The sequence below is a fragment of the Miscanthus floridulus genome, chromosome 6 (genome assembly GCF_019320115.1).
Source record: "Miscanthus floridulus cultivar M001 chromosome 6, ASM1932011v1, whole genome shotgun sequence".
Lineage (NCBI taxonomy): Eukaryota > Viridiplantae > Streptophyta > Magnoliopsida > Poales > Poaceae > Miscanthus > Miscanthus floridulus.
The window spans coordinates 109,886,043-109,905,821 of NC_089585.1; the positions used below are offsets into that span (position 1 = coordinate 109,886,043).

Below are 19,779 nucleotides of genomic sequence, written 5' to 3' on the forward strand. Positions count from 1 at the left end.
ATTGGTTACTATAATCATAAGCTCTTTTATGCAACTATGTCAAGCTAGCCCACCTGAAAAGCCTTGCATGATCCTTGGTGTCTTTTATTTCTGGTTTTGATGGGTAAGTCTAGCTGAGTACCTTCTCGTACTCAGGGTTTATCTCCCACCTGTTGCAGATGACCAGTTCTACTTTGGTTGCTGCAAGTACTGCCTTCTCCCAGCTGGGGATGAAGACTAGACCGTTGGGCACGGTCTCTACTAGTTCTCGTACCTGATAATGCTTTTGTGGGACATGACTCAGACTTGGCAATGTAATTGAAAACTATGATGTTTTGTACTAAACTATGTTGCTTCCGCACACTCAAACTTGGTTTGTAATATTCTATTTAAACTCTGATGGATGTAATCCGAATGCTTATTATGAAATGTTGTAACGGATGATGTGTTGTGTTGAATCACTACGATCTTGGTTTGTATGTCGAGAGTTGGTTGAAATCCTTCGTGATTTCCGGACTACCGGGATTATGGGAGCTTAAGTACAGGAATTTGATCGCTTCGGTGATTGTTTTTGTACTTACGTTCTTATGATTTGGTCGGTTCTGTTACACGGCGAGCATATTCGGACCCGACCCGATTCCTTTACCGAAGGGTACGTGCGAGCATACCCGATGGGTACAGCCCCGAGCCCCTGGGCGATCCTAGAAGGGTAGGTCGTGGGGTCTCTCGGATGAAAACCCTTGATCCCGAGGCTTAACATACCCCTATGTTAGGATCTCGTCAGCTACTAAAAGGCTTTATTGTTTTTTTTGTCAAAGTTGTCGGTTTTCTTAGAATCGGTCTATGCATCACTCGAGCGTTTTGGGGGCCAGAACACTCGATTTCTTTTCTTCACCCTTCTTCCTCCTCCCGACATGCTGCCGCCGTCCGTCGCCCTACCGCGACGCGGTAGGGTCTCGCCAAAGCTCCACGGTCGCGGAGCTCCGACGAGACTCTACTGCGCCCATGATGATCTCCTTCTCCTCCCCGCCGCTGTCATGGCTATGCGCGCCCCCGCCCTAACCTGGCTCGGCCGCCTCCTCCGCCACTCGCTCCGGTGGCGTCCTCCGTCTCCCACATCCCCACCGCCTAGCTTGCCTGCCTCCCAAAATTTTCTTCTAGGCCCGACGGAGATGGAGAAAATAGGGAGAGGAAGAGAAGAGAGAAAAATCGAGTGTTGGAACACTCGAATGAGACGTAACTTTTTTTTGTTTTTTTACTGGTTTTAGCTCTCATGCATGTTCCCATAAATGTATGGCCGATCTTGCTCTTGCGAATTTTGACATACCATATGTTTTGTAAGAATACATACCCAAAACATTCGCCATAACCATAACCTGCTCCTCCAAATGCTCCAAATAAAAGACATAAACCCTCTTTTGTATACAGCTATCCTTTGCTTCTTGAAGGCTGAAACGCGACCAAGAGCGAAGAACGGCGCCAAAAAATTACAGGTGAATAAATTAAGAGTCAATTGATCCTAGCTATCAGTACTTCATACATTTTTTACGGCACGATAGGCAACAGCAGAATCGGGCAGAACCGACCAACGAACTCGGCAAAAGACATGGAGAAATGGCACGCACGCGGCAGAGGCGGCGCCGTGCATCAGCGGCACACCTTGCAGATGCAAACGAGCAAGATGACCAGGAACGCCAGGCAGGACAGCCCAATGGCCACCCCGAGCACCGTTGCGCTGGGTCCACCCCTCGTGTCGGCGCCGGTTTCCGCCTCTCCGTCCCCGCCGCCGTCGTCGTAGTCCGCGCTTCGCTCCGACCGCGCCGTGGCCGGGGGCGGCAGCACCGGGAACCCGTACTTGTCGCACGGCGCCACGCCCACGGCGATCTCGGCGGACAGTACGGACCGGTTGTAGCACAGCTTGCCGTTCCCGGCGGCCCTGAAAACACGCAGCCTGGACAGGAATTTGGCGGTGAACGGCACCATGCCGTCGAAGTCGTTGTTCTCGAGCTTGAGCTCCCTTAGCCCCCGCATCTCGGCCAGGAACAGCGGTATGCTGCCGTTGAGCCGGTTGGAGCCCAGGTTGAGCACCTCCAGCTCCGGCAGCGTAGAGAGGGTGTCGGGGATGCCACCGGAGAGTGTGTTATTGGACAGGTCCAGGGTGGTGAGTGAAATGAGATCGCCGATGGAGGTGGGGATGGGCCCGTTGAGAACGTTGGAGCTGAGGTTGATGTGTGTGATGCCGGCGAGGAGCGTGAGGGTATCTGGGATGGCGCCGGTGATGCGGTTGCCAGACAGGTCGAGGTGAGTGAGGTTGGGGCAATGCCAGTGGTGCGGGAGGAAGCCAGAGAGGTTGGCGTTGGAGATGGTGAGGCGGGTGAGGTGCTCCATGTGGGAGACGACGACGGCGAGCTCGGTGGGGGAGCCCGTGGCGAGGGGCGTGTCCGCGACGGTGAGCTCTGTGAGATTGGTGAGGTGAGAGAGCCACACGGCGGAGAGGCGGTGGAGCGAGGCGGTGCAGGAGAACGCCTGGAGCCCGGACGCCAGCTGCTCCGGGGGCAGAGCTCGCGGCGGCGCGGCCGGGCAGTCGGAGAATGCCAGCGCCCGGAGCGACGGCGCGAGCGCCTCGAGCGCCGCGGCCGAGACGGAGGTGGTGCCGGAGCAGTTTGTGAGGGCGAGCGACGTGACGCGCCGGAACGGCGCCCCCGCGTCGCAGGAAGCGTTCACGGCCCCCACCACGGCGCCCGCGCCGCAGGGGTCGGCGCGCGGGTGCGCGCCCAGGCCGAGCGCGCGCAGCGCCAGCAGCTGCTGCGGGTCCAGTGGCGCCGCGCCCGCGATGGCCGCGACGACGAGGAGGGGGAGGAGGAGCCGAGAGAGGAAGAGGGCAGCGGCGTCCATGCCCGTGGACGCAGAGCAGGCGCGCACAGTGGCTATTGGCGTTGGCGAAGCGAGAGCGCGCGTGGGTGGGAACCCGAGAAAGGCTTGGCTTCTTCAAAGCCGCGAGGAGGGAGGGGAGCGGCGCGGTGTAAGGCCAGTCTCAACAGAGTTTCACCTTCCAGTTTCCAACACGTGAAACTTTGATATGAAACGGGTCTCTCTCACAGTGCAAAGTTTCATGGCACGGTTTCATCCCTTATTTTACTATTCACGGGTCCCACCTATCCCTATCATGCCTCTCTTCCCCGCGTGGTCCCGGAGAAGAAAAGTCGCGATGAAACGAAGGAAGGGCCTCAGTGCAGGTTTCACGACGTTTCCAAAGTTTTGGAAACAGTGCGGATAAGTTTCATGGCCATGAAACGAATCTCTTCTCTCTCCTCCCAGTTTCATGCAAAAACTGACATGGCACCTTATTAATTGTGCATGAAATCCCCTATGAAACTCCATTGAGACTGGCCTAAGGGTGTGTTTGATCGAAGTGTACACGGATATCACGTGGATGTTGGGATACTAATAAAAATAAATAAATATGTTAATAGGATATCATAAAGGATGTTAGGATACTGATGGAAAAATAAATTACAGAATCCGTAAGTAATCTGCGAGATAAATTTATTAAGCCTAATTAATTTATCATTAGCATATGTTAATGTAGCAACACATTGTTAAATCATGAACTATTTAAGTTTTAAAAATTATCTCTTAAAACAGTCATTTAATTTTATAAATAGTTTATATTTAATAAATCAGGAGTTGAACCAAACAACCCCCTAAACCGCGCTCTCTCCACGGGCACGGGGCCGGAGCCGCTCTCCACCGTCGGATGCGCGCGGATTGACGGATGGGCAGGGCGCGCCGGCTGGGTATTGGGGGACGAGGGGCGGCATGGGACGGTCGCTTTCGAGGGCAGTGTGCTTGCGCCGGGGCGCGCAGAGGCAGCAGCGTGCCTGGGTATCCGTGCAGTCCCTGTGTGCCTATCTCTCATGCTACCGCTGCGTCCAATTGACCGCTGTGGAAAGACGGGACCGGTAAAGCCGGATGCGCAGCGCGTGTCAATGGGAGGAGAGGTCTCATTGGCCACCGGCTTCTGCCACCCTCATGTGATCGTGCCTGGCCGCTCAAACATGGGATGGTGCCGTGCGGCGCGTACCAGCTCTGTGCCGCGCTCAGGTTCTGGCGCTTCACCACGACGCCGCGCAGCGGCGCAGGGAGTAGAGGCAGCCGCGCACTGCGAAGTGCGACCTGGAGGCTGGAGCTGAGCGCGCCCGTGACACATCGCGCTGCGAGTGGGGTTGGGGACCTGCCGCTCTCAAGCTGGGCGCTTCTGCGGTCCCCAGCGGCCCAGCCCAACCCCATTCTAAGCGGCCCAAACGCATTTGATCTTCTCACAATGCTAGCGCGACTGGGCTGAAGGAGATGATTATTAGCTGCAAAATCAAAAGGTTTCTGCAACACTCCTTTTGTTTTTATTTATTTATTAATAAGGTGTGGCACTATTCAGCCTACTCGCTCCACCATCGTATGCCCCAATAAAAGAGTACTCCCTCCATCTATCTAAAAATAAACGCATATCTTGTTTCTCAAGGAATCAAATTTTTAAAATTTTAACAAGATATGAAAAATAGTATTAACATCTGTATCTCAAATAAGTTTATTGGGTCAGTGCCATGCTTAATCTAAAGATACTTATTATATATCATAAATATAGTATATTTTTGTATATATTTGGTCAAACTTTAAATGATTTGATTTTTCGGGAAGCGAGATGTACGTTTATTTTGGGATGAAGTGCATACTTATCTTATTGCAGCCAAAGGCACAGCTGCAGCCCATGAAACCATTGACTTTTGGCTCGATTGTATTTATTTAAACTTACTTAGGTAAAGTGAAAAGATCATCATTAGATCTGTCATCAAAAGTATTTCAATCATGCCTTGTATGCTTGTGAATTTGTATAAATATTAATGTTTTAAATCACCGGCTAAGGCATATAGCGATCTATATCCTGAAACAGCAAATAGCCGCCAATAGCAAACAATAATAGCGGCATCTAACAGCTAAATTGTACATCGATAAATATAGCCAAATCTTTCTCAAACAGTTATAACCGGAGACTTAAAACCTTGATAAATATTAACAAAATGAATATTTACTTATAAAAAAAAGAAAAAGAAAATATTAGGTTCAACCCTTCCGTCCCCCTAATAACAAAAGAAAAACGTCAATGGTGTCTATAAACGGATGGACTATCATTGATGCACACTTCTATAATTTACTAGATGGTACCCCGCGCTTCACTGCGGGATGCTAGTTATCTTGGCAGTTGCATACAGAAAATCTTTCACAGCTGACAAACATTCCAAGAGCATGTTATTCACAATGTAAGTAAGCAATCGAGGGAACACAAAAGAAGATAATTTGCTTTAGAAGTAAGAACTCATAATAGAAAAATGAGGGTGGAACATGACTGGAGCATATTCTACTCAGTGTTGAGGTGAACGCAGAGCTACCTATAGTTTAGATATCACTGGTACAGAACTTTCAGTGCACATCTGATGGTTTGCAGAACTCAGTGCATGAATGTGACGAAATAGTCCACTTTCGGTTGCAATCGTAGTCGATGACATCCTTCGTACAATTCTGATCAATCTCTGTAACAAAGCAAGACATGATAGGGATGAAAACCTGGTAAGAGACATCAGGCCACAATATGAATTGTACTGGTCCCAATGGTTCACCAGCGTTTAGGCACCAATTAGATTGAGGAACTCTGATGAAGAACAGGAATAATAGAGAAAACTGTCAGACATTTGGGGGCCAGAAAACTATTAGACATATAAGCACTCTTACAAAGAACTCTGATGAAGGGACTCTGTTGGGCCTGTATAGAGTTTGAGGATGACAAAAGTATCAGACATTAAAAAAACACAAATTAGATGGTTAACATGGCATAGAGAAATACGAAGCATATATCCTATTTAAGTAACACCAGCATATCATATTTTTGGATTGACACCAGCATACTGAAATATGCAGACCATATGTATATGTAACAATAGTGCCATAATTAGAAGCAGAAAGGGAAAATAGAAGAATCATTATGGTGAAATACAACATGGGATACAGCCATACAGGTACTGTGGTACAGAAGAATCAGTAGAGAGCAAGGAAGAGTTATCTGAAGGTATACGGACGGCATAAATTAGACTCATGGAATCATTCTAAAAAGTACATATCCCCAGGGTCGGAATTGAACGGGCCTTGTACTATATAAGATAGGCGCCTCTAAAATTGGGCTGCATTTTTGGGGGGGTGACAACTGAATTTAGGTAACTGGAAAAAAAAAATCCAGAAGACAATGTTCTCAGTACCCTAACTGATACCAGCAGAATGGCAATTCCAAGAATTTGCAGAGGCATGGTAGGACCGTACAATTTTGGTAACTATGGACTACACATAAAGCATTTTTTTACTTGACTAAACATGCATCTGACTATGCAAAAGATAATGCGCTATTTTCTCTGATTTCAGCTATGTTTGCCAAGAAAAAGAAAACATGCATGTTGCTGTACAGAACCCAATTACCATTGTGGATCATTTACCTAAAGAGTTTGCCAAGAAAAAGAAAACGTGCATGTTGTTGTACAGAACCCAATTACCATTGTGGATCATTTACCTAAAGCTCAAAAGCTAAAAAGTCCAATCATCAACAATTGTACTGCCATACCTTACATATTTATCAAAGAAGCATTGAGGCATTTCTGTTAGCAGTTAGCAGTCAATGGAGGTACCTGCATTTCAGCATAAGAATAAGCTCACCATAGAAATGTTGATGATCGCATGACAACAATAGTACAGGGGGTAGGGAGTCACCTCCACTACAATAGAAAGAAGTGATTGTACTCGACAAGAAAGAACACTCCCTACCTTACCTGATACAGCTAATGGCATGTAATATATCTATCCAGTCAAGAGTATTGCTTATAAAGCACAGATACCTATACCAATAATAAATCACGTGAACCATAGTAGCCAAAGTCAAAGAAAGGTTAATGGAAATTATGAATTTGTACAGAGAAAACAAAGATGAACTTGTACTGAATGATGGAGAAAATGGGTGTGGCATACCTGGTACTTTGTGGTGTTCAGCCATGATGTTTTGCTCATCCAGGAGATGGCTCCACATCATCCATTTCTAATCTGTGTTCCAATGACCCATAGACTGCAGTTACAAATCGAAGGTCAGGTACTCCCCAAAAAAAGCAGACACGTCGCGTGAGTATCTGAAGACAGATGTAGGCAAGATCAGCTGATTGTTTTCAGTTTCCAAGGCATCTGCCTCATCAGACCATAGAAGGAAAAAAAAAGGCATAAATAAATCACAGAAGCGGCATGCGGTTGATCAGACACCAAGGCATCCTTTTCTTCAGGTCATACCAATCGTAGCTACAAACAAATAGGGAAAAAAAGTGGCATACTGTTTGTAGATAGGAGGATTAGTCCTTTCAGTGTTTGTCAGGCTGCTTTCGATGTACATGTAGACTAATTACAAGACGAAATTGTTCAGCAGGTGATTGAAGGACACAAAGCAACGGGAATATGCATTGCACTGGTCAAATCATAAGTGAACATAGGGATATATAAACATACATGTAGATAAGGGAAAAACATACATGTAGATAAGGGAAAATGACCAGACCGAGTAAGATGGAAATGGCATCGAGTACCTGAAGTTTGTTGGGAAGGATGAGGAAATCTGTTGCCATGATGGATGCAAGGTGAGGATCAATGCATTGTGAACTACCTTTGCAACTATATGTCTGGTGTGCTTCTGCGATTTCAAAAAATATGACGGTGATTCAAGATGATCTCAGTTTTAGTATCATGATTTTAGAATTCCCAGCCTGATCAAAACATAATACGGATCACATTGTAAGGACTAGCAACACTAAGATGTTAGATTACAAAAATATACAACAAATACATATGTAATGGTCAATATCCGGATTTGTTTCCTGGTCCATCGAGGCAACAAAACCTGAGGAATGCTAATCAGATAAATCATGGCTTTGTATAGTATGCCTTGCAAAACGTTGATTATGGTAATGTATAAGGACTGAGTGAAACAAATACTGGCCCAGTAAAATCAGATGTCACCTCCCTGAGTAGAACTGTTGTCTGTCTATCCGTGCACCTAATCTGACACAATCATTCAATGGCAAGCAGATTCCCTTCAACGGAAACTGCAGAGTAGCAGTACAAAATCAGTAGATTGAGACGGAGAGAAGCCAACGCCGTCGCGACTGAAAGTACCGTCGGTTAGATTTGGTCTGACATAAAAAAAATATTATTTGTTGATGGAAAAATACGGCTTATAAGCTAAACAAGCTTAAGCCAAACAAAACCTTACGCGAAGAATGATGGACTCGAGAGGAGTGAGGTGGGGAGGCGGGGATCACCTCACTGACTGGATGGATCGAGCCGAGGTGCCGCGAAAGGTCTTTGTTAGGTTTTGGTAATTGAGTGATAATCTTAGGATGGATTAATATGTGTTTGAGTGAGATACACAGGTGAATTAGTTTATAAGTACATATGTGTGTGAGCAACATATGTCATGATGGTGAAGATGGTTAGGGAATGTTGCAAAGCTCACTACATGTGATGATGAAGGAGCTCATTGCACATGAGACATAAAATTGAGTCATGTGATCAAGGTGGAGAAGATCAAGACATGACTTGCCTCGACGGACCGGTTGCAAGTGTGAAGGGCAGATTGAGTGATGACTTGGCGCCGATAGGACTGAAGCAATGGTGAAGAGCAAGTGAAGTCAAGATCGATGAACCAATATAGATCACGTGATGATATGGAGTGGATCATATCATTGTTGATTATGTTGGTGCATGTGTTGCATCGACATTGGAGGAGACGGAATGAAATGCTGCAAGGCAAAGGATATAACCTAGGGACATTTTATTTCATCGGTCATAGGTGTGTAGAGAAGTTATGATCCAGATTTAAGATAGATGACCATACTATCAAGAAGGGCAAACTTGTTTGCATATTGATCATCTAGTGCCACTCAAGTGATCTAACTTTACATCGTCACTAGGATCGAGTGGCATGGCAAGTTGAGTGGCATGACAAGTTGAGTGGCTAAGTCCTTAAAAATATTTATGAAAAGCAAACACACATACACATGGTGGAGTATATCTGATGGTGTTGGCACATTTGCAAAGGAGAAAGAAGTTAGAGTTGAAACGGATCAACTCGATAAAGAAACGGAGGCGAAACAGGTCACTATGAGTGATCGGACGCTGGCCTCGGCAGGACCAACGCGTCCGGTCTAGTGGCAGCAAAGAGCGCGCGGTCTCGGTCTTATGACCGGACGCTGGCGTGAAGAGTGACCTGACGCGCAGGGGCCACGTCCGATCGTCTCTGACATATGCTGACGCAGTGGCGCGGGCGTAGCGTTGACACGTGGCAGGCGATGAAGGACCAGACTCAGATGCTGCGTCCGATCGTGACTCACCTGATGCGTTCGGTCGTAAAACAGAGGCTCAGAGAGTTCTCTAGAAACGATCGGACTCAGGCGGTGGCGAGTCAGATCGTGGAGCAAAGGCGCAGTCCGGTTAGGTGTTGGCTGCGTGCGCGGGGGCGATCTGACGCGACTCGGGTATGTCAAGTCGTGGGCTTGCCGCGTCCGGTCATCTTGACCATTGATGCGTGAAGTTACCATTGAGATCGGGTGGCTCCGGTTGAACGCAGAGCGACACGTGGACAGTGGATTGTGACCAGACGCTGGCCAAGTGCGTCCGATCAAGGTGATCTACGTGTTCGGTCACGTCGTAGAAAGCCCAGTGAAGGGGTAACGGCTAGTTTAGCCTGTGGGTCTATAAATCAAAGTGTTGATCAGCCTTTGGCCAGCAGCTGAGCACACTAGCCTTGGTGGCTTATTTGGTGGTGCTTGGGAGCCCTCTAACTCACTCTTGCTTGATAGTGTTCATCCGATTGAGTGAGTGAACGATTCTAGTGCGATTGCATTGTGAGGTTGCATCGAGTGGCACTAGGTGATCGTGTTGTAAGTCGGTGATGCTTGTTACTCTTGGAGGTTGCCACCTTCTAGACAGCTTGGTGGCTTGTTACTCTGTTGAAGCACGCGAGAAGATTGTGCGGTGCTTCGGAGGATAATTTATAATGGGATTGTGCTCACCCCGCGGGGATCGTGAAGAGCAACTCTAGTTGAGCGTGTCATTGAGCTACCCTTATTTTTGGGATAGGTTCTTGCGGTGCCCGACGTACGGGCTTGACGGGTGATGCCAATTAGCCGCTGAACCACCAAGTGAGCGATCAACACAACGGAGGCGTAGCTTGGTGGCAACCAAGTGAACCTCGGGAGAAAATCACCATGTCAATATTGTCTTTATTATCTTCTTGGTGGTTTGCATTCCGTGAAGAGACTTTTACCTATGTGCCATTATGAAAGATGGTCTTGACCTACAGGCCACTAAAAAGTTCGAACGCACCCTAGTTCTATGACGCTAAACTTTCTTGCCTTTCACGCCATTTCCGTCCACCTTTTGTTTGATTTTTGTCATTTGCCCATTCTGACATATGGGCCCAGCCAGTGAAAGTGTCCAAAATACCCTTCTCTCATACTCTTATCCACTTCTTTCTCTCTCTCCGACTAGTGAGACCAAGTTGTCGGCGTCTTTCGCATGCAGTAGGCAAAGAGGGTCGAGCCGTAGGAGCGGAGGCGCGGCGGGATGCCCGTAGCGGCCATGCAGCGGATGACGGAGAAGCCCATGATGGGGTCGTGGGTGCCAGTAGCTAGGCATGCGACACTGGTGAGGGTGGACGTGGTTGCCCGCGCACCGTCGCTGTCGCCAGAGTGGAGCTTGCTCGTCCCGCAGTGGTGGGGCAGCTTGCTCGTGCATCGGTCGTGGTGGCCGGGGGAGCTTGTTGCGCGTCGTCATGATGGTCGAAGGGATCTCATCGTGCGCTAGTGCGGTGGCTTTGACGGAGCTCCCATGCGCACCCACAGTCTCTGGGGGGAGCCCATGTGCATGCCAGTGGCGGTTGGCGGGGCGGAGCTCCCTGCCGGTTGCTCCAGGCGCTGCGCTATAGGAGGTCAAGCTCGCCGTGACCATCACGGTTTGGTGTGGGTTGCCGTGCGTGTCAACGTCAATGGCGACGCCCACGTCCGCGAGAAGGGAACGAGCGAGGTTAGAGAGTGCCTGAGGAAGGGTGAGCAGAGCTTGGTGCACCACCTCAAGAAGCCTGCGCCACCGGTTCCGCCTGGCGCGCCCCCCGTGCTCCTGGGGCCGGCCACGCCGCCCCCTCAAGAATGATCACGCCATGCCGCTGCAGCCTGCTAGCCGCCGCACGTGGCCACACGCCGCCGCACGCCTGCTGGCCACCGCCCGTGAGCTTGCCGCACTTGCCATGGTAGCCTAGCCTGACGGGGTGCCGCATGGCCTCTAATCTGACGTACAGGGTGGCGATGGATGCACGGGCACGGAGGCACGTAGAGTCGCGACCCATGCAAGTTGTCCCCGATCGGATAGAGGAGAGAGAAAAAATAAAATAAGTGAGGGAAAAAAGAAAAGGATTAAAAGGAAAGGAAAAAAATAAATCCCTGAGGGTATTTTAGACTTTTTGCACCGCAGATTGACACCATTACCAGCGAAAGTGGACGGAATGGCGTGGAAGACAAGAAAGTTTAGCGTCATGGCACCAGGGTGCGTTCAAACTTTTTAGTGGCCTGTAGGTCAGGACCATCTTTCATAATAGCACACATGTAAAAGGCTCTTCCGCAAAACACAAGCTTGTAATACTTTCATATACATTATGCTTGTGTAGTTGCTCTTGTGACTCATTTAGCTTGTGTAGCTTGCTAGTTACCTTCTTGCTTGTGTAGCATAGAAGTAGCTCTCTTGCGTGGCTAATTTAGTTTTAGTAACCTTGTTAGTCACATTGCTTAGTTTGTGTAGCTAAGTAATTTGTGCTATCTAATTTGGCTTGTGTAGCCTTGTTATTGAGCATTGCTAGTGAGCATAGGTGGCTTTGTGCTTTTGCTTACTAGATTGTGTAGGTGCTCTCTGGTTTGCTTGAAGTACTAGTTGCATAGGTTTATGTGACCTTTCAAGCTAGAATTGGATAGGTGAGCACTAGCTAGCGCGACACCTTTGTTGCCTCTTTAGGATCTTCATAAGGTGCTTGTGAACTTAAATAGAGGGGTGTAGTTTAGTAAGACCGATAGTTTTAATTCCGCATTTGTTTTGGTTAGTCGGCGCGTTTAGTTTTAGAAAGGACTATTCACCCCCCGCCCTCTAGTCCACCATCTCGACCCTACAAGTGATATAAGAGCTTGGTCTCTCATTTGTGGTCTTCACGGACCCAAGAGGATGGCGTCTAGTGGGATAGATGAGTGTGACACATACATTTTTATGGCACACACTTTGCACGGTGGAAACACCATATGCTTGATCATATTCATGCAAAGGTCCTAAGTTTTGGTGGGTTGTCACAAGTGGTCTCACCCATGTCTTGGACCATAAAAATCTAACCAAAACTCAAAAGGTTCTCTTTAAACTTGATTCCGATGCTTATTTCTTTCTAATGAATGCTTTGAGCTTTGAATTGTTTTACAAGGTGAACCACAAAGGAACCGCCCATGAGTTGTGGGAATTAATCAAGCACACCTTCGGTGACTCCTCCACATGGGATGATGGCAAGTTCAAAAAGGAGGATGCGCCTAAGGAAGATGCACATGAGGGTGTTGAGCATGACCACGATTTGGTGATTGTGGAAGATTGCTCCACCTCATGGTCAAGTGATGATGATGATGACCATACCACTAGATCACTTGACAAGATTGATGATGATGCCACAAGTGATGCAAATGATGATGCTACCACATGCACACTTGATGGTGATGATGATGGTTCATGCTCGGGCTATGAAAGTGATGCTACTACAAGCTCTCTATCATCACTACATTGCTTCATGTCACAAGGTGACACAAATGTACAAGATGATAATATGGTTGATTCATATGATGAGCTTGTTAGTAGACTTGCTAGCATGACCATGTATTTAGAAAATAAGAAAGCTAAAACATTGAAATTGGAAAATAAAAACTCATTTCTAAAGAACTCAAGTGAAGAACGTAAGCGCTTACTTGATGTTCTTAAATCTTCATATGGTGAGCTAAAATTGACTCATGAGACACTACTTGCATCTCATGAAGAATTATTAGAACAACATACTTCTCTCATTAAAGCTTTTTTAAAGAAACTTAAAAAGAATGAGAGCTCATCACATGAGTCAAGTGATCAATTGCAACATGTGAATAACTCTTGTGATGTATGGAAGAAGCATGTATCCACCTCTTGTGATGATTTATTAGAAATATCATGCTCTTTACATATAGATGCTTGTTCTACTTACTTGTCTTGTGAGACTAACCTTTTGAAGGAGAACAATGAGCTCAAGAATGAAGTGAAGAAATTGAGCAACAAGTTAGAGAGGTGCTATAACTTAAAAGTCATCTTTGAGCACATGTTGAAGACTCAAAGAAACTTTGGTGATAAGAGTGGCCTTGGCTTCAAACGGAAGATGACAATGGGCAAAAGAAAAAGGGCAAAGAAGATGAAGAAGCAACTACAATTGAAGTTGTCTCACTGCATGTACTACCGGTGCCATGAAGCGGGACACCTTGCAAATGGATGCTCAAACATTGAGAATCTCAAGAAGATGAAGGAAGAAGAGAGGCTCAAGCATATGAAGTGCTTCAAGTACCGCACTTGGGGTCACCTTACCTCAATGTGCCCAACCAAGAAATTGGTGAAACAACAAGAAGAGCCTCAACCAAAGCCACATCATGTGCAAGAGAAGACACCCCAAGAGCAAATCAAGATCAACCATGAAGATGGTGGTGACTTAATGATAAAGAAGAAGAGGAATATAAGAAGGGGTGAAAAGGCTAGGCATCCAATGCAAATTCAAGATGCCAAGATGATGAGCAAGGATGAAAATAAGAAGATGCAAATTCAAGATGCATGGGATCGGGTGAGTCGGCGCCCACGCCCTAGGGTCGAAAGAGTTGGAGCCCATGCCTTGGGGTCAAACGAGGTAGAAACCTCATTCTCGGAGTTGGTGCCCATGCCTTGGGGTCGAACGAGGCAAAAACTTTGTCCTTAGAGTTGGATGAGGCGTGGCCCGGCGCCTAGGGGTCGGACGAGGCATGGCCTAGCCCCTAGGGGTCGGACGAGGCCGTAGCTGCTTCCTTAACCATCGAATGAGCCGACATGACACTCATTAATCCTTTGGCTTGGATACTCGGATATAGATATCTGATAGTAGCCCCTAAGCCTTTAGAGGAGTGAGACACTCCTGTAAAGGCTTTTTTGCGATCCGTCATTTGAGGGCGCACGTGAGTACTGTTCGTTACTATCACTTTGTAGTTTGTCTATGACCGCGTGTTCAGTCTCTTTGTGATGCCGAGCCCCTGAGTCCCCGTGCGTAGCAGGGGTCTAGTTGGGGGGTCGGTTCATCTTGTGATCGTCGTCCCTCACGCATCCATTTGATATAACAGAGGGCTTGAGCCATGACATGCTTTTCTCGCTGGACGGAGCATGGTGTTTGGTGAGTTGTTAACATGTTTGTTCGAGTGGAGCCCCAGCATCCCCTTCATGGGGGCCCGGTTTGAGATCAGCTGGTGACTGACTCCATATTCTTGGTGGCCGGTCCATATAGTTCTTGGATCCGTTCGACCGGTCCAAGGGATCGATGCCTTTCTTTGGGAAAAACCATAAACCTTGCAGCATCCAAGACTCGAAATGAGGGTCAGGACGCCTGTGGTGCTTCATGCGCCTTGGGTATTGGCCGCTAGTAGGCTCGTCCTTAACCTCCCCTCACTCTAGGGTGCCCTAGAGCGGCCGTGAACCCACTAGTGAGGCTTCGAACTCCTAGGCATTAATGGGCTGTGGGAGTGTTTTCAGCTCCGTATCCCACTTACCTGTGGTAGCCTGTAGCCTTTGAAGGAGAACCATCGCCCGATGGATCCTTCACAGGGAAGATTTGGATAGGCATGCGCTCGTCCCTTGAGGCAGTGATGCGACTAATGTGGCTTGGAACGGTGAAGGCACGACCCTCGAAGGAAGCAGATCTAGCGAGGCGTGGGGCATGTTAATTTAGGCAGATGGTTCGCCCTTTGCCTGTTCTACCCTTACCTTATAAATGGAGTTGTTTCTCCCTAGCCTCCATACGCGCAGCCACATCCTTGCCCCTCCAGTCTTTCTGCCTTTCGCTCTCAAGTTCTGACCTTCGTTCCCCTATTTCCGCTCCACCGTCGGTGAAGTTCTTGCTCTCTAGCCTTACGCCATCGCTGGATCTTTTGCATCGCCATCCCCATTCCTCAATGGAGCCGTGGCTTCGCTCTGACGTTCTCCACGTGCATATGGAGGGTCTAGTTAAGAAGGGCCTTCTCCACGCAAGGGCCACAACGATGGAGTGGATCATGCCTGGTGGCGAGGATGAGCCATCGCCACCCAACGGCTATGTCGTCTCCTTCATCCCCTTCCACGAGTGGGGGTTCGTGACTCCTCCCCACCGATTCCTTTGAGGGCTGCTGCACTTCTATGGGCTTGAGCTACAGCATCTAAATCCCAATGGGATTCAGCATATCTCGGCCTTCGTCGCGCTGTGCGAGGGGTATCTAGGGATCAAGCCCCACTTCGAGCTGTGGAAGTACTTCTTCGCTGTCGAGCTACAGAAGAAGGAGAGGAAGAAGCCGGACCTGGTGGTGCTGATGGGATGTGCGACCATCTATCTTTGAGACAAGCGGTCATTGGAGTACATGTCCATCCCATTGTCGATGTCCAACAAGGGGTGGCCTAATCTCTGGTTCTACCTAAGGAACGACGCCACTGTCCCCCTGCTGATCTTCATCGGTCGCCTAATCGGGGAGGCGCTAGACGTGTGGAGGTATGGGCCCATCGTGAAGGAGCAGAAGAGGCTTGGAGACCTTCTCAAAGCCATCACGACTCTAAAGGGCCACGGTCTTCATGGGACCGATGTTGTCGGAGCGTACCATGTCAGGAGGCTAGCGCCGCTGATGGCAACGTGCTCTTCCTATGTACCAGATTATGCCGGACTCCGCGCCCGAAGGGATGGTGATGGTTGTCGGTGAGGCCTCAACATCGACGAAACGACAAAACGCATCAAGGAGGCGATGGAGTGCCCGGCGGATCCGTCAGTGGATCTCGCCCTAGTGTACCCGGTCCTAGGGCATCCTGCGATATGGTCGAACACGGGTTTCATCGAACTGGTAAGCCTTCTTTGAGTTTCTTTCCTTGGTCGACCCCCTCTGTTCTCAGACTCTAAGCACCAGGATTTGCAGCCCAACCTCTTTGCCCATGAGTCCAACCCATCACTGCCAGAGGACATGGCTAGGAGGGCGGTAAACCACGTTGGGGCTGAGGTGGTGAAGGCAAAGAAGGAGCGGAAGAAGGCGAAGGAGTGAGCGAAGCTATAGCGTGGAAAAGCGTCGGCAAGGCTTGGAGGAGAGCGAGGATGAGGAGGAGGAAGAGGAGGAGGATGAGTTTGACCCCGACATCCCATGGGGTGCGCTTGCACGTGAGGATGAGCAGGCCAACGTAGGGATGGACAACCTGACCCTTATTCCACAGCATGCCCTGGCGCAAACCAAAGAGGATGTGCCCCCAAGATTGGCGGGGGAGGACGCGCTCCTAAGGTCGGAGGAGCAAGTTCGGCCTGCTCCGACTGACCCCACTAGGTGATCAAAGCAGCCAATTGCCGATGTGGCGGTGTTAGAGTCGAGCGATTAGCCCTCGAAATGTTCTCGGATTATGGCGTCGAGGTGAGTTAACTACTTCTTCGCCCTTTCATTACATTCTTGGATTTTGTCGTGTGACGTTGGTGCTTTCCGCAGGACCGGCCCCAGCAACCGCCTGACATTAGCGCCGTAGAAGATCCTGGCATGTCGGCTAATCCCTTAGGAGCCGACTGGTGTGGTGCTGGGGGCATGCCGTGATGGCGCCGAGGTGGACACGGCGCCGCCTGAGGAAGTGGGGGAGGCGAAGGCACCAATTGTGTCGAAGGCGATGCTCGTGCAATCGGCACCCGTCGATCGACGCGCTCGAGGTGGGGCAGAAGAGAGGAGGCACAACCGAGGTGTTCCCTGTGGATGTGGTGACGGCTCAGACTTTAGAGCTCAAGCTGCCAGCCTCCCTACCATCAGAGGGTCCGCTCCTGAGGGAGCACCGGTGATGGAGGAGGTACCGTCAGCTCTCATCGGGTCGACACCGATGGTTGCGACAGCCGACCCCTCGGTTGGGGCTGGGCCCTCTTGGTCTCTTGTCCGGCCAAGCGATGATCCGCTCACATGGGGAAGAAACCGGCTCCATTAGGCCAGGCGGCTAGACCCAAGTGACTCAGTGTTCACCCTCGATGACCCGGTGGAGGTGAAGGACTGGACGAGTGAGTGCTCGGGACTTGAGTCCGCAGTCCGCTCTCTGACCGATGCATTAGAGTTGTTGAAGGATGATGTCGCCCAGGCTGGCCAAGTTTGTCGTGTCTTCACATCTTCTACTTCCGAGCCCTGTTTATATAATTCTAACCTAATTTTTCTATAGTCCCTCAAGATGCGAAGTCGAGAGAAGTCCCTATTCCTCCGTTGTGAGAGGGTTGTCTGGGGGATTGCTGCCAAAGTGTCACAGCTGCAGGAGGAGGTGGCGAGCCTCCAGACCAAGGAATGGGAAGCCCATCAACACGCCGATGAGGCTGAGGACAAGCTCAAGGTTGTGGTCGCCAAGGCCAGGGAAGATGCCATGGAGCTTGGATGACTCCGCCCGGCCCTCGACCTTGCTCGTCAAGAGAGCGTCGACGCTCGGTGTGTGCTCGAAAACAAGCAGAAGATGAAGGAAGAAGCTGAGGGCCTAGCCATCGCCTTGGCCAGGGATGTTGGCGTGCTCCAGAGGGAGAAGACGATCCTCGAGGAGCAAGTCAAAGGTGAGGCTCTGGTTACCTTTTTACTTGACATTTGCAGTCAGTTTTTTAATGCTCTTTGATATTCGGCTTGGGCAGTCCTACAGAGGCAACTCTCCGAGGTGTGGGGTCAAATCCAGTCGAAGAGCGATGACCATGACTCCTTGCGCGCTGTCGTTGGGTTGGTCTTCGATGACCTCTAGGTCGCCTCAGCTGAGGAGACGAGCTCGCTCACAGTCTGGGTTACCCAGATCCTAGATCGGGTGCGCGCACTCACAAGGGAGGCCCTGTACACCGACGTCCATTGCTCGTTCATCATCACCTACTCCCACTACATTAACATCAACCTACCGGTGATCAGTGAGGGCTTCGCGCCTGGCTACACTAACGCCGAGCTGGACAAAATTGAGAATGAAGCGGCTCCCCCGGTGCAGGACCTGGCGGAGAAGGTCGGAGAAGACATCCTACCCAAGAATGTTTAGTTAGATAGCTGAGTCCGGCGTTGGTCTTTTTGTAAAGACTTTTATTATGGCCAGAAACATTGTTTGGCCTTTATATATATATATATATAAAGTTTATTGCGATCCGACCCTTGTTTTATGATAAGGCATTAGAAACTTAAGTTGCGAGAGACTAAGTAATGATCATGCTGGTGAGCAGGCGATGTCGTAGCCGTCGGGGCATAGGCTTTTTGCATTCCAACCAGTTTTACTAATCGTTAGTTTTTAGCAAACCCTTATTTCTAGGTCTGGTCATAAAAAGGAAGGGTCGGATGGGAAAATATTCCTGAGTATATGTACTCCATAAAGTTTATTGTGATCCAACCCTTGCTTTATGTTAAGGCATTAGAAACTTAAGTTGCGAGCAACTAAGTAATGATCACGCTGGTGAGCAAGCGATGCCATAGCTGTCGGGGCATAGGCTTTTTGCATTCCAACCAATTTTACTCATCGTTAGTTTTTAGCAACTCTTATTTCTAGGTCTTGTCATAAAAAAGAAGGATCGGATGGGAAAATGTTTCTGGGTATATGTACTCCAATCATCCCCTGAGTAAAACCTGACCCCAGGTAGATGCTGGCGTTGGGTGTTACTGAAGACCAATCATATCAGAATCGAATCCGATAGGAGGTAACATTTTTTGGTTTTTGCAGAAACATTACATAGTTTGATAAGCATATTGGAAGCTTTGGAACGGGAAGACTAAGGGTAAAAGTGACGTTGCTGCTCGATGTTCCAGGCGTTGGTGATGTCTTTGTCGTCATCAGTCTTGAGCTTGTAGGTGCCGGGTCAGAGTACTTCTGCGATGATGTACGGTCCTTCCCACTGCGCCAAAAGCTTGTGGCGATTTTTGTTGCTCTGGATGCGGCGAAGGACTAAATCACCTACGTCGAAGGCATGACCCCGCACACATCGACTATGGTACCATCGTAGCGCCTACTGGTATTTGGCTGAACAGAGCATGGCAATGTCGCGTCCTTGGTCAAGCAGGTCCATGGCGTCTTCCAAAGATGCTTTGTTTCCCTGCTCGTTGTAGGCCTTGACCCTTGGTGCTCCATAGTCGAGGTTGGACAGGAGGATGGCTTTGGAGCCGTAGATCATGAAAAACGGCATGTAACCGGTTGCTCGGCTATTGGACGTCCTTAGGCCTCCAGAGTACCGAGGGGAGCTCATGTGACCCACCGTCTGCTGCTTTGTTGAGCCGATTGAACATCCTAGGCTTGAGGCCTTGGAGGACCATGTCGTTTGCGTGCTCGACCTGCCCGTTCATGCGGGGTGCGCTACGGCAGCCCAATCAATGCGGATGTGGTGGTCATCGTAGAACCGGAGGAATTTCTTCCCTGTGAACTATGTGCCGT

The 19,779-nt window shown here is 49.1% G+C and overlaps 1 protein-coding gene and 1 long non-coding RNA gene across 4 annotated transcripts; both read right to left on the minus strand.

The window, feature by feature from the left end:
• Nucleotides 1-1,466: 1,466 nt before the first annotated feature.
• On the minus strand, nucleotides 1,467-2,874 carry LOC136459013 (receptor-like protein 51). The gene has a single exon (XM_066458914.1). The coding sequence runs from the start codon at nucleotides 2,872-2,874 to the stop codon at nucleotides 1,627-1,629; it is 1,248 nt and encodes a 415-aa protein (XP_066315011.1). The 3' UTR covers nucleotides 1,467-1,626.
• Nucleotides 2,875-6,528: 3,654 nt separating this feature from the next.
• LOC136459014 (uncharacterized) lies at nucleotides 6,529-8,060 on the minus strand. 3 transcript variants are annotated; one of them, XR_010760121.1, is made up of 4 exons: nucleotides 7,641-8,060; nucleotides 7,042-7,135; nucleotides 6,846-6,911; nucleotides 6,529-6,704 (listed from the first exon to the last, which is right to left on the minus strand). It is a non-coding gene; the product is annotated as an uncharacterized lncRNA (long non-coding RNA). The 3 variants fall into 3 exon arrangements; XR_010760123.1 differs by having other exon boundaries at nucleotides 6,841-6,911; XR_010760122.1 differs by having other exon boundaries at nucleotides 7,042-7,196.
• Nucleotides 8,061-19,779: the final 11,719 nt, after the last annotated feature.